The sequence below is a fragment of the Silurus meridionalis genome, chromosome 11, assembly GCF_014805685.1.
Source record: "Silurus meridionalis isolate SWU-2019-XX chromosome 11, ASM1480568v1, whole genome shotgun sequence".
Classification (NCBI taxonomy): Eukaryota; Metazoa; Chordata; class Actinopteri; order Siluriformes; family Siluridae; genus Silurus; species Silurus meridionalis.
Genome location: NC_060894.1, coordinates 2,789,225 through 2,807,834, shown reverse-complemented (window position 1 = coordinate 2,807,834; position 18,610 = coordinate 2,789,225). Strand labels below are relative to the sequence as shown.

At 39.2% G+C, this 18,610-nt stretch overlaps 1 protein-coding gene across 1 annotated transcript; it reads right to left on the bottom strand.

Annotated features, from left to right (window-relative positions):
- Nucleotides 1-66: 66 nt before the first annotated feature.
- On the bottom strand, nt 67-18,610 carry atp8b5b (ATPase phospholipid transporting 8B5b). Its single transcript, XM_046861827.1, has 28 exons — nt 18,464-18,610; nt 16,059-16,140; nt 15,262-15,317; nt 15,022-15,135; nt 13,854-13,952; nt 13,274-13,335; nt 13,020-13,092; nt 12,852-12,922; nt 12,686-12,768; nt 11,944-12,102; nt 10,932-11,020; nt 10,645-10,838; nt 10,109-10,317; nt 9,716-9,759; nt 9,407-9,572; nt 8,979-9,167; nt 7,638-7,753; nt 7,316-7,480; nt 6,846-6,957; nt 6,599-6,704; nt 6,170-6,311; nt 5,684-5,867; nt 5,352-5,575; nt 4,334-4,417; nt 3,990-4,235; nt 3,534-3,672; nt 3,135-3,265; nt 67-2,920 (listed from the first exon to the last, which is right to left on the bottom strand). Exons 2-28 carry the CDS (start codon nt 16,111-16,113, stop codon nt 2,675-2,677), a joined length of 3,558 nt encoding a protein of 1,185 aa, XP_046717783.1. The 5' UTR covers nt 16,114-16,140; nt 18,464-18,610; the 3' UTR covers nt 67-2,674.

The following is an 18,610-nucleotide window of genomic DNA, read 5'->3' as shown; positions in this document are numbered from 1 at the left end:
AGCTCCATAAATAGGTTTCTCTACAAACAAATATGGTCTAAAATAAAATAATAAATTAAACGGTAAAAAAATGCAATCAAGTTTATTTATAAGTAAACTTTTACAGTATGTTTTAACCAAATACCAAATCCATAATTCCTCTCCTTAGATTAGCCCTATTCTATTGGGTGTCTATAATTTGAAATTTTATAATAATATTAATAGACAAAGCTCATAATAGACAATCTTAAGCACACATATGCAAAAAAGAAAAAGATCGATCGATCAGTATACATTATAACTCAACATTACAACTCATACAGTTATTGGAACGGTGAGAAACATCATTAAAGCAGAACACAGATATTTCAGCCTAATTAAACAAAAATCCTGTATCCATTGCAGCATAGTAGAAAAAATTGTAATTGTAAAAATTATTGGCTTTAGTCTTATTTGATAATAATTTGATTGATTGATTGATTGATTGATTGATCTTCTCCTAAAACGCCACAGTTCTACAGGATTTAACATTTAACCTACTAGAAACCTACCTGAGAGGCATTTTTTACATTAATTTCACATCTTGTTATGTATCGGTTGAATATTGGAAATATAAAGCGCTTAACAATGTAGAAATAGAAAGCTATAATAAAAGAGTCATGACACAAGCAATACAGGTTGCAATTTGATGCTACAATCCCTTTATCCTGCTTAGCAATATAACAGTGAAAATACAATATGTACAAAAGAATTCATTGGCTGTGAAAAACCCAAAAGGAAAGATTTTGGCAAGAAATATGTTTAAAAAAAGATTTTAAACATTTAGACAAAATTGTGTTTCAATGTTATTTCCTTTTGCATGAAAAAATAATTCCAAATTGGCTTTTAGTTGGCTTGTCTAACAAATATTAAATTAATTAAAAATGGTATATTTAATATAAATATGGAGTTGCTTTTCTACTCATTATGGAGTTTTGTTTGTTTGTTTCTATTGATTGCACTTTTATTTCAGGGATTTCTTTTTATATAACAGTCCAGTCCCAAAAGCATTTATGACTGAAAATTGAGTTACTAAAACATGCATCCAGAGTGTGTTGGTCCTCAAAATCAGAAATACAAACAAGAATGGTACACCATCCTAAACTGAATGTTTGAAGTTCCTGTGTGTAGTATATACTCAGTCATGCACACTATGCATAACCAAACGTGCACATTTGGGACAGGGCCATAAGGATATAGTTATGAAGGAGATAAAAATGACAATGACACTACACTGAGTATTAAACTTGATAGACAATTTTCTAAAGTCACTGCGATTGACAGAGGAGAGACATCCAAAGACCATGGATCAGATTTGCTCCTAAAAAAAGATCGATCATGGTATGTCTTAGATTTAAACATGTGATCTCCAGACAAGCGAGTAAATCAGTACAAGAACTTTTGGTTGCACCATTCAGGTGCTATATTCACTGAAAGGTACTGACTCTTTCACTAACTCAACCGAGTTAATGAGATTTTCATCTGAATTTAATTTACAGCTTTATTTCATACCCTCAGAACACTCATTTCCCCTGAAACAGCTTGACAAACGCCTTTTAGAAGCACAAAAGTTATATATTATATATTTTAAAACTTTATATAATGGCTTTTCTTTACTCACTAACAATCAGGACATAAACGCTTTGAAGTTTGTTTTACTTATTAGATCTAAATTTAAAAACAGATTCAATTCTGGATAGAAAATAAATAAAAGTCTTTGAAAGCTATTTTTTTTTAGAATAAACCGACAAATTATTAAAGAGCTTTTGAATAGTCTGGAAACACCTCGTCTTTTATGGTTCCTTTTGTTTTTATGCAATAAACTAAGCAATGTAACCATTTACTGTGACTGAAAAAATGTATAAATGTCAAGATGTTCCACTTTATTTTCAATAAAAATTCCCTTGAGCATGAAGAACAGCTTTAGATGCTCCCAGCATCCACACTTCATTTCTCCAAACATTTAGCTGAAATACTTTGCTGTGCCTCTTGGAAAACTTGCCAAAGATCTTCTTCACCCAGAACAGTTCAATAGGATTTATGTGCGGTGACTAAGCGGTGATATATAACACTCCAGATGACTCTCTAAATAACGCTTCCAGAGTTTTGATGTGATTGCATGGTGTTGAAGTATGGAATGGTAGCCATGTTGGTCCAGGATTCTTTTCAAGTATCCAATCATTCCTGCTCCAATACAAACCCAAACAATTAAGCTTCTATTAAGCTTCTACTGCCATGTTTGATTTTGGGGTGAGCCAGTCTGCTGACATCTTCTCTACTCTTCTCCTTCTTACATAAGTTCTTCTGTGAGAGAAAAAAAAAAATGCCACATTTGGACTCATCTGTCCACAGAATTTTGTCATTCACTGTCCAATTCTTGTGTTTTTGCCTTTTACCAAGATTGTTGCATAAAATCAAAAGGAGCATACACATGTCTCTTAAAACCATAAAAGATGAGATATTTCCATATATTTTTTTTAAAGCGCTTTGTTTATATTAAGGACACGTTCCTTGTATGTTAAAAGCTGACATGTGAGCGTACATCGCCTTTTACCTGTAAACATCACACACACGTTTTTCCTTCTGTCTCTTCATATAGCTCATGTAGAACTCGCACTGAAATGAAACAGTTTGTAATAGCGCCCCCTTGTGTGCACTAGGTATCAACGATGTTGCGGTATGTTTGCGGAGAGTTCTGCACTAAAGGGGACTCCGCTAAAGGAAAAAGCACCGGACGACTCTTCACGGGTCGACGCAGGAACCTGCCCGAGGTCACCAGGTCTCCGTAACCGCGAGCGTGCGAGAAGGCGTAACCGGAGCGACGGGTGCTGATGCGTCGTCGTGGGAACCGGCGAGTGGGAGGAGGAATCACGGCTTTGGCTTGTTTGATCTTGTAGCGCACCTGAGAAGAGAGTAGGATGGAAAGATGAGTTTTCTCAAAGACTTCCTATCCTTAGACTACGAATCATGTTAGTTATTGTTTATTACTGCAACCTACAGCATGTTTAAAAAGGTTCTTTAAGGTTTTGTAGATTTTTTGTGTTAAAAGCTCCAGCTAGAAATGTCTTAACCTCGTGGTAGAGGCAACCTGACTTTGGAATCTAATTGTCTAGTACCTTGTCGTTGATGGTTGGGCGAAGCTGGATGAGAAGGAAACGGAACGCCAGAACGGGCAGCGCACACAGGATCGTGGTGAGGAAGATGGTCAGCCAAACATTGGGCTGATTCAGGGAATTCCTTGCAGTGCCTGATACACACACACACACACACACACACACACACACACACACACACACACACACACCTTTACTGAGCTAGTTCGAAATATGATAGGTCAAACAAAACCTATACATTGCGTTTAAATACATTTCCTTATATTTATATAAAGAGAAGATTTTGTTCCCACAATCATGAAAGTCTGAACACACACACACACACACACACACACACACACACACACACACACACACACACACACATACATACAATGTGAAGTGTTGCAGGAGGTGACTCACCGATGAAGGGGAAGGAGGAGGTGAAGATGAGGAACATGCCGTTGCTGTACATTGTAAAGGTGACTGCAAAGTACACAGAAAGACTTCCCCACAGGAAGAACTGATTCACTGCCGTCCAGTAGTACGTGTCCAAGCCCAGCTTTAACAACCACATTCACACATTTGTTACAATTTTATATTGTATATTTAAGATATTTTGTGTATATATAGGATATACTATATGGTGTATATATATATATATGAGAGAGAGAGAGAGAGAGAGAGAGAGAGAGAGAGAGATAGATAGATAAATATTTTTCAATGCATTTCCTATATACCCTATAATACACCCTATATGTCCCCAATATGTACCCCAAATATACCCTATATGCAGTATTCCCGTATACATTTTTGTTGTTACATATTTGAACTCTTCAGCTGACGTGACCACGTCTGAAAAGATTCACAGCCACCTACTTGAACATTGACAGCGAACAGCAGGCAGGTCTGTGCTAGCAGCGCGAACGACTGGTAGTCTGCGATGTCTTTGCCGTCGTCGCGCACCGTGTCGTGCATGGCGGCAAACGGCAGGAAAAAGAGCACGAGCGAGCTGTAGCAGCTGTGCAGCAGGATCTTAAAAAAAGCCTTTATACTGAAGTACTTGTTCTGCTGCCCCGGTGCATAAAGCTGAGGGTACTGAAGGCTCCAGCGGTCGTTAACATCCTTAATGTTACACACACACATACAACCATACACATACTGTTATGTATTGTAACACTTGCGATATATAACCAAGTAAAGAAGACTGCTGGAGGACGCACCTGATCGAAGAGGCTCAGGCCGATGACAGGTAAGGCCGTGTACACCAGGTTATAAAGCGTAATATACCACTCGTCATACACCGTCTGTTCCAACAAGATAAAGTCTAACATCAACATAAACTCACTGTGCACACAAACACACACTAAGAGAGACAGACAGTTAGACATGCGGACAGACAATTAGACAGGCAGGCAGACAAATAGACAGATGCTGGATGGACACAGAGACAGAACTTTGGACAGTAGACTGGAAAGACAGACAGGTGGGCAGATGGACAGATGGGTGATAGATGCATAGACAAATAGACAGATTGGATAGGCAAGTAGACATGTGGCTTGATGGACACAGAACCAGAATAGTAGACAGAAAGACAGGGAGAGAGACAGACAGACAGGTGGACAGCTAGATGGATGGATGAATAAATGGATGAATGTATGGGTGAACAGACACATTATTGGGGACAGCCAGGCAAATAGGTGGGTAGATGTACAGCTTGATGGATGGATGGATGGATGGATGGATGGATGGATGGATGGATGGATGGATGGACAGATTGCATAGACAAGTAGACAGATGGCTTGATGGACACAGAAAGAGTAAACAAAAGATTAAATGACAGATTCAGAAAGAGAGACAGGCAGATGGACAGATGATTAGTTAGACAAATAGACAAATGGCTAGATGGACACAGAGACAGAACTGTAGAGAGTAGACTGGAAATACAGATAGACAAACAGGTGAAGAGCTGAATGGATTAGTAGATGGATGGATGGATGGATGGATGGATGGATGGATGGATGGATGGATGGATGGATGGACAAACAGATGAATATATAGACAGTTAGACAGATGGCTTGATAGACACAGAAACAGAAGAGTAGCCAGATGATTGAAAAGACAGAAAGACAGACATGTAAAAATGGACTGGTAGGCAGACAGTAGACACTCACCTGGGCTGAAACACTATGAACAAACAAACAAAAAAGTGGATAGATGAGTTGACAAAGGGACACTCACCTGGGCAGAAAAGCCGCAGAAGAAGGCATACCAGAAGTGCACAAAGGTGAAGCTGAAGTTCTTGTAGAAAAAGTAACGCAGGAACTTGCACATGCGCAGGTACGACCAGCGGCCATGGACCAGCAGGAGGCGCTTCAGGTACCGGAACTGTGCGAAGGAGAAATCACTGGATAGAACTGCCTGCATGCCCTCCTGTCCACTGATCCCCACTCCAATGTGAGCCGCTACACAGAAAGTGGGGTGGAGGGTAAATAAATTAACGTTTATTTCTCTCACTTTAGTTTTTTTGGTTTGAAGTTAATCTTGATCTCTATGCACTAAGCTTAACCTACTCTTGATCATGCTGACGTCGTTGGCTCCATCTCCAATGGCGAGGGTCACGGCTTTCTTGTGCTTCTTGACGAGTTCCACCACCTGAGCTTTCTGCAGCGGGGTGACCCTGCAGCAGATCACCGCCTGACACATACATGCTGTACGCAGCAGCTCCACCTGCAGGTCCTTCTGCAGACCGTACGCCTGCAGGGACACCAAACACTTCATATTCACATGTTCACATACACACATATACACCTGCTCCTTTTATTGTGAGTCAGATCCTCAGCAACATCATTTATAAGGCCGAATTCTTCTCATCTTCCTTCTCATCTTAAATCTTTTCATCTCAGGCCTCATTACAACCCTGTAACTTACTCCTTTAACACCCCTTTTTTGCATTTACTTCTGCAGTTATTCCTGACCATCATTACTGTAGGCAATAATCATTAAGTAGAGAAAACAGCGTGTGTGTGTGTGTGTGTGTGTGTGCGTGCGTGCCTCACCAGACTATGTCCATTTATGACAAGGCCATACTCTCCATCCACTTTCTCATCCAGCACCACCTCAGTCTTTTTACCCATAATCCCACTCTTCAGATAGGGCGGCTCATCCGAGGAACCTGGAGACATCTTCTTCCTAGCATTCCTAAACATTCCGTGACATCGTCATGGTGAGTAAGTGAACTCAAGAACTGTTAGCATCATTAGAAGCAGCCGATGAAGTGTTGTATGGCATGTAGTGCACGCTTTATGACTTAATATGTAACTATAAATGGATAAAAATACATTCTTATTTAAATGAACTTACATTAAAGTCTCGTCAGGCTAAGTGCCAACACATTATCGCTAATTATTGGTCTCAAAAAAGAACGTCCCGAAGTGTTTAATGTTGTAACAAACAGGTATTTTGTTAGAGAAAGTGATGAGACTCACACTAGTTCCTCGTGCACCTCCTCCGCCGTGTCCGCCGCGATGACGAACACCTCAGTCATCTCCTCACGCAGCATGTTGCAGGCGTATCCGATGTTCTCCGCGGTCTCTGCACGGAAACACAACGAAGAAAACATCTTTATGAGGAAGAAGTGCATTTTGTAGGATTGTACCAAGTAAAAAACTATACACACTACACAACACTACGCTTTTGGATCACTGTAGAAGTGATGTGGTGTAGAAGTCTGACCTTGTTTGTCTCCTGTCAGGACCCAGATCTTAATGTCGGCTTTGGAGAGCTGCTCGATGGTCTGAGGAACTCCATCCTGTAATTTATCTTCTACTGCAGTCGCCCCGATCAACTACACAACCACACACACACACACACACACACACACACACACACACACACACACACACACACACACACACACACACACACACACACCTGAATCTTTTAAAAAGCTTTCCAAACTGAAGGACAGTCCAACTAATTAGTTTATTATGATGACATAATAAGATTTAGATCATTGAATCAAAAATATAAACTGATATCAATAATAATAATAAAACATGTTATAAAAGCATTATAAATGTTTAATCTTCTGCAATCTGAGGTGAAAGAGGTGTGGCCTCTTTGCCTGTTAGTTCTAATTAAAGTAGGTGTGGCCTTTTAAAACTATATTATTGTTTTATATATTTATTTTCCTTTCAATTTACCATCAGATCTTTCTCGATCTCCTCATATATGGCATCTAGTTTAGCCTCACGCTCATCCATGGCACAGCTGGCCTCATGATGGCGCTGTCTCCAAACCGCAAATTCAGATTCATCCAAATCCTTATAGGCCAAAGCCAGAGTGCGCAAGCCTTCACCGGCAAACTCCTACACACACACACACACACACACACACACACGGTCAATTTTTAGTTCATTTAATTAATCACGTGTGAAAGCTGCCATTGCATTTACTTACACAGACTCTAACATGCAAACACACACACACACACACACACACACACACACACACACACACACTCACATTGAGATGCTGAGTGGTGGCCTCCATTAGTTTGGAACAGGACGAATGAAGCCTCTCACAGATAATGGTGTCCGCCCCCTTACAGTACAGAGTGAGCTTACCGCCTGGACTCCGCACTACACACAAACACACACACAACTTAAAATAGAACTTAAAATAGTTCTTGAATTTCAAATGCACAACAATTATCTGGAAAATAGTTTCCACTTTTTTTGCAAAACTGTCTAAAAAAAAAAAAAAAAACCAATGACGATTGTACGTTGGTGATAAAGATCCTGCGTATTATGATAACAAAAAAGTCTTGTATCACTCAGAGAACAAGTTAGCTAATAAGTTAGCTAGCTCATGTTAACTTCACAATGTAAATAACCTGATATTAACTAGAATATATATATTATTAGCTTGACTAGTTAGCCAACTTATCAAACTAGCACTTTATTGTCAAATATCTCCTGCTAAAAATATAACAATAGGTTGGTAATAATTAGCACAATCTTGTCTTTAGGTAGCTGAGAAGTTTAGCTGAATGTCTGCTAAATTGTATGTGTTCAGTAAAAACCCTAGATTTATGTGAATCAATATAAGCTGCAAAAATGATTTAAAAAATCTAGTATGAATGTTACTTAATAAAGTTTGTAACTGGCTAATCTTATTATAAATGTGATCATGTATCTTTAAAGCTCATGCTAAGTATATATCAGAAACACACATGGGTATAGAGTGAGATTAGCAATTTGTGCAATAATGATCAGTAAATTGTGTTCTGTGGTCTCTTCTTTCTTTCTTTAGACTCCCATTAGTTGGAAACTGAAGAAGGAGAAAGACTGTAGTGTGAGATTCAGGGAAGAGGTCAGACAGGAGCTCAATGGTGGTGAGGAGGTGCTGGATGATTGGGGAACTACTGCAGAAGTGATAAGGGAGACAGCTAGAAAGGTACTTGGTGTGACATCTGGAAATAAGATGGAAGACAAAGAGACATGGTGGTAGAATGAGGAAGTGCAGGAAAGCGTAAGGAGAAAGAGGTTGGAGAAACAGAATTGGGATCGACAGAGTGATGAGAGTGAAGAGTGACAGAGTGAAGGAGGAAAAGAGAAAGACCAAAGAGGAGGTTTATGTATGTGGTGAGGGAAGACATGCAGGTAGTTGGGGGTGAAAGAGACAGATGTAGAGGACAGGGGGGTATGGAGACAGATGATCTGCTGTGGCGACCCCTAGTAGGAAAAGCCGAAAGAAGAAGAAGAAGAAGAAGAGGTTTTTACACAGGTGTCAGTGATCATGTTTTGCTAACGTTGCTCAAATTATTTGACTCCTATAAACGATAAAAAGTAATGAATTTCCCACCAATTACAGACATCCTCTTGCGGACGTTGTTGAAGTCTAGCACGGCCAGCAGTTCGTACGTGGTGTGGATCCCCATCTCCACCACTGAGATGGTCTCGGGGGTGCGAGAGCGAAACACAAAGCCAAAGTTCCTCGCTGCAGTGACCAAAGCTCCTTCATCAGGAGACTGAGCCTGGTAGTACAGCTGACCTAAAGAGGAACAAAGGGTACATCTCATATACTACACTATTCTCTAATTCTCTATAACACTAATTCTGACTATTTTCTCTCACAACAGTGTTTTACACTAATGATATTCTTAGTCTGTTCAAATAAACAGCATCAGAATGGATTTGTTGATGGGGACTTTAATGTTTTTTTTGTAGGTCATATTGGAAAAGGGGGCACACTGCCCTAAATGTAAAATGGAACACATGGCGCTGTCTTACCCTCTGTTTTTTCTTCAGGCATTACGGTGTGGCACAGTGCTAGTAGTCTGAAGAAAGCCTGAACCTCTGGAGTTTCCAGCTTCACTGCCTCAACAAGAGCATGATCGTGGAAAGAGAACTTTGGGTCAGCTAGTAAGTTCCATGAAAAGTCCACTGTTTCTGTTTTCTACATATGAGAAACAGAAAACAGAGAGTAAGAGATAGAAAGAAGTAGTTGCCTTTAAATTCTTTTAAATGCTATGAAACTGAGAAGCAGATGCAATTTAGGGATATAAGAAAAAAATATATATAATTTCATTTGTTACCAACCTCAGTGATCTCTACCCTCTGTCCCACAAAGTCCACAACTTCACCTGGAGAAGAAAAAAAATACCAGTTTATCAAGATTATACAGGTTAAAGCTAAGAAACGGTATACACCATCTGTCACTTATAATCCATGGGCTGGTTTAAATTATGTAGTTACCCTTAATTGGAAGTTTAATAAGAAGTTAAATGGGAAGTTAGGAAAAGAAAATGGAAACCATTTGTGGCCAGAGCTCTGGGTTGTCGTTAAGGGCCTTGCTCAAGGGCCCAAAAGTGTCATCATGGCAATGCTGAGACATGAACCCCCAACTTTCTAATCAGTAACCCAGAACTGTAACCATTGAGCAACCATTGGCAGTAATGTGCAATAAAAATCAGAACAATCTCATTGTCTCACCGTATGACTTTCCGTTGATGGAGCACCGATTAAAGGTCATGATGTTCTGAGTTAAGGTACCCGTCTTATCTGAGAAAATGTATTTGATTTGCCCCAGCTCTTCATTCAGAGTTGTGGTCCTGGCCTGGGCTGGAGTGTCACTCTTAGCATGGTACATCTTCCTGTCCCAATCAATGTAGTAGCTGTTTCCCAGTCGGAGGATCTCAACGCTGCATAGGGAGAAATCCGAGGGAATAAGCAGAACCAAAATATGATCACAATTATCATTACAGAAATCAGTGCAGAGGAACATGGAGATCCCTGATTAAAAAGAAAAAGTCTCATAGATACCATGCAGTATTTTTATGTGACCTTCTTTTACTTTTTGTTCTGTTTCTTTGTTAAGTATCATTAAAAAAAAAATTATATATATATATATTTTTTTTCTCTGGATTTTCATGCTGATTAAAGATGTAAGTCAGACTTTTATGTTGTTATTTCTGTCTTTAAATCCACACTGTCATTGTAATTAACAGGAATCAAGGTTGCAGACTGACCTTACATAGAGTGAAATGGGCACGACTGTGTTCAGGATAATAACGTAGGACCAGAAGGTCAGAAAGCTGGACAAGTTGGCGTCCGCTCCGTCTTGGCGAGGGAGAAAGGCCGTGAACGATGTACCTTCCTGATGCTCCCAAATCGAATTTCCAATCGCCAGTACAGTGCACATAAACGCCAAAAAGCCGAAAATCTGAAGGATATTAGGCGAGATTATAATAATAATATAAAACCTTCCACATTAAAATCCTTATTAGACCAAATGCAGGTTGTCAAAATTACTCACAAACAGAACCAAGACGTTCATCAGGTGATCGATGCTCGTACGCTTGAATATAGATTTCCCAGAGTTCTGCATCAGCTTAGTGTCAGGACCTGGTCAGGTTCAGAAAGTGAAGAAGTACATCTAAAGGAGGTCAACGTTCAAGGTCAAGTGATCTCTGCTTTTCTGAGGAACTCTGTACTTTAGTTACCATTCAGCTACTACGCAATAAGAACCCAAGTTCAAATTTAGGTAAGAATAACACTATGGAAGAAATTCTGAATAAAAGTATAATTGAAATAATTTAAAAGAAATAGTGGTCATTGGTTGACAGGAATCCTTACTACTGAACATGGGTAGGAATCATAATTTATTTTTTGTCCTCTTTAAACATGTGCATCTAATATTCAAAACGTATTAATCCACTGCATTACAGTTTTAGTTGCTTTTTTGTCAAGGTTCATGAGTGTTTGTCAAGAATATATTACATCTGTAATGTGCAGTGGTGAAATGTTTTTTTCACTGTTACTTATCCTACAGTGAGCATATAGACAGATCAGTAATCATCATGTGGTCTGCATCCTCTTTTTGAAGGTCCGGAATCTTCAGTTGTCCCCATTTGCTCTTATAATAACCTTCAATAACCTTCTGGGAAGATGTTTCACCAAAAACAACATCTGGGGTGCAGACAGATTTCCAGTTCATCCAAAAGATTGTTTAATAGGGTTAGAGCTCTCTAGCTGGAGATCTTTCACTCCATTCCACGTAAGGCAGATCTTCATGGTGCTGGCTTTGTGCACAGATATTGTCATGCTGGAACAGTTTTTGGTCTCCTAGCTCAAATAAAGGGAAAATGTACTGTACTGTATTCATACTGTCCTTGTGCCATAGTTGATCATAGTCAGCAGTTTTTTGTTTGTTTTGAGTGTAATATATTTATACTTATAAACATTCTATCCATTATAACGTCTGATGTTTCTTTTATTTATTACAGATAAAAACAAGCACTGCCATGAGGTCGACTCGTGTTGTGTACCTCCGAACAGCACAAGGCCGAAACACCATTCTGTGTTGCGTAGCGTACAGCCTCGCAGAAGAATCCTCTCGTTATCCAGAGCGAACGTTTCGCCACGCACCTTCAGCGTTCCTGTAAACTTATCCAAGCGGTTGTTGGGAGCCTCACAGCGCACCTCACCTGAACAAACACACCCAGAACACACACACACACACACACACACACACACACACACACACACACATAGAACACCAGTAATAGTAACCCTACACTTAATATCACAATTACAGACACTCTTTAAAAGGATGAGAAGAAAGTATTGTATGAAATATATATACACACTTTCAAATATAAAATAATGTGGTGTAGTGACCAGGTGAAGAGTTTCACTGAGCTCAGGAGTAAAGACTCGATTGACACCATTTATTCAGGTATTCAGGCATCTCTACATTTTACAACTTAAACAGTGTTAAAGTGTTTCTACGAGTTGGTATCAAAAGGTTTAGAGACCAGTTTTGTATGGTAGCACAAGGCTGCACGCACAGTCACAGGGAGCACCAACCTTCAGTCTTAAAAGACACTGTCCTGTGAACATCAGGAGATATGCGACTGGTGCTATTCTGACCACGTACGTGACCTTTCTGCTTTTCTGACCACGTGTGCACCCTGTCACAAGCTCTCCTGGAACTACATGATCTCACCGTGACCGGATACGCTATGCAGTCTGTACACAGGCTTCATGACACCTTTGTGTAGGACTCACCATTAAAAGCTGCCAGTCTGTCAATGTTATCTCCCATATCTCCTGTGACTGTCAGAGCCTGTTTCACCTTCAGATTGGTTTCACTGAGAGAGAAGAAGAGTGTATGTGAGGATATTGAGGCTTTTTTACAAGAAGTTTTATTTATGTGCAGTGAACCATTTCTGACCCGTCCAGTTCAGCTGTCTCGATGTAGATAAGGTTTAAAGGCTCACTGCTGGACAGTAACAACAGATCGGCCTGCAGGGGAGAGAGGAACAAGGGAATATTGGGATTAATGAGAGAGCATAAATGAGAAGCTGATGAAGACAGTGTGTGCAAGTGTGTGGATATTCACCGTGACAAACTGGTTGTTCTCCAGCTTGATGATATCACCTACTTGGACATTCATCCACTTTTCAGTCCTCAGTCTGTAATAATAATAATAATAATAATAATAATAAAAATAATGCAACTACTACTATTACTAATAATGTATAATTGTTAACATATAACATGATTACATTATTTACGTTACGCATTATATGATCTACACGTGCACACATTTATAAATAAATATATGGGTATGAAGTTACAACAGCAGAAACTCACTGTCCGTCGATGAGGACGTTGACCTTGCGATTGTTCACCTGTCTGTCGTTTCTGTGTCTGTTCTGTCAACAGAAACGAAGGGGACAAAGACCAGAGTTTTTTCAGAGGGTGTGTGAGGAGTAAAGTCTGATTATGACTTTTCTGTAAATCAAAGTTCAGTTCAATTTAATGTGTATAGTGCGTTAAACAATGGAAAGTGTCCCAAGCAGATTTACAGAATTAAACAGATTAAACATGTATATCTTAAAATGACCCTAAACATTTCTCCTTAATGACCAAACCAGTGGTGACAGTAATAAGAAAGAAATATGAGAATGAGAAAGAAACCTTGAGAGAAACCAGACTCAGGAAAACTGTGAGCCGTGGTACATAATCCTAACTAAAATCCTGTTATATTTCATAGTGTTTTTTTTTTCAAATATCTTAATATTTATATCTCAAGTTATCTTTTAACTGTGCATTATATAAGTGTTTGTATGCTACGGTTGGCTTTTGCTCATGGAGCTGGTGAATCTCAGTGAGACAATTTAAGATAGTTTCAGGGGAGAAGAGACAGTCAAGTAACACAAACACCACTTACGATGTCGTCTGAACCGTCTTTGGCCAGTGTGATGCACAGCACCAGGAGCAGCGGCACCACTGTAGTGAACCATGATAGAGACGAGATCGCCGGAATCAACTGCAACACACAAACACCATAAACATCACAGCAAACACTATAAACCAGTGAATAACGTTTGATTAATACATAACTAATATACACTATTCCTCCAAAACTATTGGGACACATAACTTTTCCAGCCATATGTGGTTCTTCCTCAAACTGTTACCACAATCTTGGGGGCACACAATCGTACGTGACGTCTTTGGATGCAGTAGGATTACATTTCCTCTGTGCACAAATCCAGCTCCATGAAGATATGTTTTACATGGGTTGGAGTGAAAGATCTCCTGCTATAAAGCTCTGATTTCAATTTCAACACCTACGGGTTGAATGTGGACGCAGACTGCACCCCAGGCCTCCGTACCTTCTCACCTACATCACTACCTGATTTCACTAACACCCTTGCAGTCCACAAATCTCCACAAAAAACCTAGTGGAACATCTTCCTACAAGAGTGGAGGTTATTAAAACTATAAATAAGGACAAAATTGTTCAATGGCATGTTTTAAAACCACATAACTCTGTCTTGGTCAGGTGTCTACAAACTATTTGCTATTTAGTGCATATCATTTATGGGTTCAAAAGATTTTTTTATAATTGTGCAGAAAGTATGGTAAAAAAATGTAGATAGTTAAAATGGTGACAACATTAAAAAATACTACAAGAAAGTTCAAATTAAACTATATTAATTAAAAATGTATATGTACATATATAAATAAAAAAGATTTATTTGAAAAAAAACATGATAATGTACAATATAAAAAAGTATTAGAAAAATATGTATTTATTTATTCAAAATAATTTACAAAAAAATATCATTTATTAAATCAATGAAATTTAATGATAGAATTAAATTGTATATAATTACATTAGATATAATACAACTAAATAGTTATATTTAATCTATTTTGTTAAATTAATATTTATATTCAGACTATAAAAATATTAAATATAAATGACCAAAAAAACACGCTTTTTTACACGCACGCACGCGCTCACACGCACACAGACACACACACACACACACACACACACACACACACACACACACACACACACAGTGTATATAAAGTGTGGATTTCACCTGTAAGATGAGCAGAAAGACAAAGTAGGCATTTGCCAGACGCTGGAACTGCTCGAACAGATTGAGTGGCAGGAAGGTGAAGATGTTGTATTTCGAGGTTTTGATGGCATTGTTCTGCAGAGACACAATAACACACTTAAAAACAGTATACACACACACACACACACACACACACACACACACACACACACACACACACCCTATAGAGAATAGTATTCGTCTGTGGTGATCTTTACTTACAGCATATTTAAAGGAGAGATTAAATTCTCGGTCGTTTGCTCGCAGGTGTCTGTCCTCTGTGCAACACGAAAAACAGCATGACAATAAAATCAGCAGAATCAACAGAAAGGCCACGGCTGTATATGGTTTAATTACTGTATTATTCTTTTTTTAAATGGTGATGGAAAAAACAAATGTGTTATGATACACCTCTGTTCCTCTTTTGCATTAATGTTAAAAGCAACACAAAAAAGAGAAAAGAATGCTTTAATCACACAAGGTGGAATAATCTTAATTTTACAATACCAAATATGTTCAATGCACTAAAGTGCACAATATATAATCTAACATCTAGAAGAAAAAGAAAATAATATTGGGGTCTTTTCTTCGAAATGTCCAGTCTGAGGTAAATAATAAATAATATAACACAAACAAAAGCAAAATATTCAGAGATCATAGATAATCTACAGTAGTAGAAGTTGGTAGAGGGTGGGACAGGATGGGGTACAGTGGGGTAGCGTGGGACAGGGTGGGGCAGGATGGGGTACAGTGGGGTAGAGTGGAGCAGGGTGAGGCAGGATGGGGTACAGTGGGACAGGGTGGGACAGGATGGGGTACAGTGGGTTAGAGTGGGACAGGGTGGGACAGGATGGGGTACAGTGGGGTAGAATAGGACAGGGTGGGGCAGGATGGGGTACAGTGTGGTAGAGTGGGACTAGGTAGGGGGCAGAATTAATTATACTATTCTGTATAACAAATGTCTAATAGAAAAGTTTGATGTGAGTTTGATTATGATGATGATGATGAGGACGACATACCCTGTCTGTTCTGTTTCTTCTTCTTCACACCACACAGTGACAACACAGAGCCCATCTTTCCTCCTACACATCCAGCAGCATGCTAAAGAGAATATGAGAAACAGTTCAGGTTCTGCAACCGTGACTGTTTAGTAGGAAGGTTGTGAACTCTGAGATACTGTTGTTGGCTGGATTTCTAATTGGTCAGACAGTGCTGCTAGAACAGCAGGTTTGACAGTAGCAGTGTGAGCAGCAGCAAATTCCAGGTTTAGAACTTCTTATTTTACACACTATATGGACCAAAGTACTGGGACACCTGACTTTTCCAGCCATAAGTAGTTCTTCTCCAAACTGTTACCACACAGTTAGAGTCATACAAGTATATAAGACGTCTTTGGATGCGATAGCATCGAACCTGTTCCAACATGACAAATTCCCCTGTGCCAGCTTTATGGAGATATTCTTCACATGGGTTGGAGTGAAACCTGAACCCTATGGAACACCTTTGGAAGGAATGTGAACACTGACTGCTCCCCAGACCTCCTCACCTTCTTACCTACATCAGCACCTGATCTAGTGGCTGAAAGAACACAAATCCCCACAAGCACACAAGTGGTTATTATAACAGGGAATGGGGACTAAATGTGGAATTGGATGCTCAAAAAAGCAAATTTGAATCTCATGCTTAGGTGTCCACAAACTTTTGTTCATACAGTGTATCATAAAGCATTTTTAATTTTATTCTGTTTCACAAAAAAACGATCCAACATGCACATCCAAGCGCAGTTTGGAAATTAATAAAGAATATAACGATGTTCAATTATAACAGCCGCATTAAATGGCAAATGTGTGTGTGTGTGTGTGTGTGTGTGTGTGTGTGTGTGTGTGTGTGAGAGATAGTGTGAGAGACAGAGACACACAGAAGAGACGTGTCTGCGAGGTGATCAGGACATTATTAGTATGTTTGCACTCTCCATGTAGTTAATAATAAACTAGAAAAGGAGAACATTTTATAACCGTGGGTCTTATCAGTACAGCGCTGTTAATGAGACAGTGATGTACATTTACTCCACGTGCATCAATGAGCCTCGGCTGTACGTGACCCTGTCGCCGGTTCACCACTGTTCCTTCCTTGGACCACTTTTAATAGATACTGACCACCCACTGCAGACCAGGAACATCCCACAAGAGCTGCAGTTTTGGAGATGCTCTGATCGAGACGTCTAGACGTCACTATTTGTCAAACTTGCTCAAATTCGCCCATTTTTCCTGCTTCTAACATCAACTTTAAGGACGAAATGTTTACTTGCTGTCTAATAAATAAATCCACGCACAAACAGGTGCCATGATGAAGAGATACTCTATAAATGAGTGCTTCATGAACCTCATCTTGTCCAGATCAGGTTACTATTCACTTTCATTTCATTTCATTCAGCAGTCTTAATTATATTATTAATCTACTGTATAAAAACTAAAAACCATATTACGTTTTCCATCTGTTACGTTATCCGTTATCCATCTGTATCTGCTCAGCAGACGTCTGATTTTTCTGACTGAGCCCTTTGAGATGGGTGCAAATTACAGAAGCAATAACACACACAAGCCATAAACCTGAACATTAGACCTGAGACCTGACTCTTTCCCGCTCTCCGTTTCTCTCTCTACACCTACACACACCTCGTTTCTGTCCTTTTATCTTGTCTTATCTCCTTTAAAACTCTTCGGTCCCACTGGTCCTGAAGACGGAAATAAACCTTTTGCATTAAAACTCTTTATAATGCATATTTTTGGTACAAACAGACTGAAGAAATACCGAAAAAAGTTAACAAAACAAAGTTAATAAAGCTAATAATCAACATCATTAGCATTTCAAATGACTTTAAACACTGCTGGTGTGTCAGAGAAACCTGAAACAGGTCACTGACATTCAGTTATGTGTGACATTGGTAGTCTAGAAACACTACTCATACAGCCCACTCCCCATCACACACACCTCTTCCAGACACACACATTTTAAATATACTTTGTAGAAGCAGGTGGACAACTAAACTAGCACCTTGCGACACATGTAGTCAGAATGTTATATGATTCTTACCTATTATTCTGTATATGGAAGAGAAAAAGCTGCTCTGTTAATGATTGATTAGAGTTAAACAAAGTCTGGTGAACCTGTGTGAGATATCAAAGGTAGGTTTTTCCATAACCAGCACCATATTGCTTAAGATTTATCTACAACTCTGAATACATCTAGATGAGAGATTGATTTTTTTTAATTACAAAAAATTTCTTAAAAATCCAGTATCTCCTAAAGCTGGTTATTTCTATCACACGCTGCTTTTTTATTACAAATAAAATAAACTTGAATTCAAGATCCACAAAACTTCGAAAAAACACAAACAAAATCCACCCAAAATTCAGACACGTACCTAAGTCACCAACGTCCCATGCTCCTGAAGAAACCTCGTCGATCCTCCACACACACTGGGCTGGAGGTGAACTGCAGCTCCCACAATGCAACACATTCAACAAACTGAACACACTTAACCAAGCAGGTGTGCATACAGGAGTGAGGA

What these genes read in the sequence shown, in the direction of transcription:
- atp8b5b (XM_046861827.1), bottom strand. Translation starts at nt 16,113, where the DNA reads ATGGGCTCTGTGTTGTCACTGTGTGGTGTGAAGAAGAAGAAACAGAAC. An exon ending in CAGACTGGCAGCTTTTAATG is followed by an intron (nt 12,103 to 12,685) that starts GTGAGTCCTACA and finishes GTGTTTGTTCAG; the next exon opens with GTGAGGTGCGCTGTGAGGCT. An exon ending in TGAACGTCTTGGTTCTGTTT is followed by an intron (nt 10,839 to 10,931) that starts GTGAGTAATTTT and finishes AATATCCTTCAG; the next exon opens with ATTTTCGGCTTTTTGGCGTT.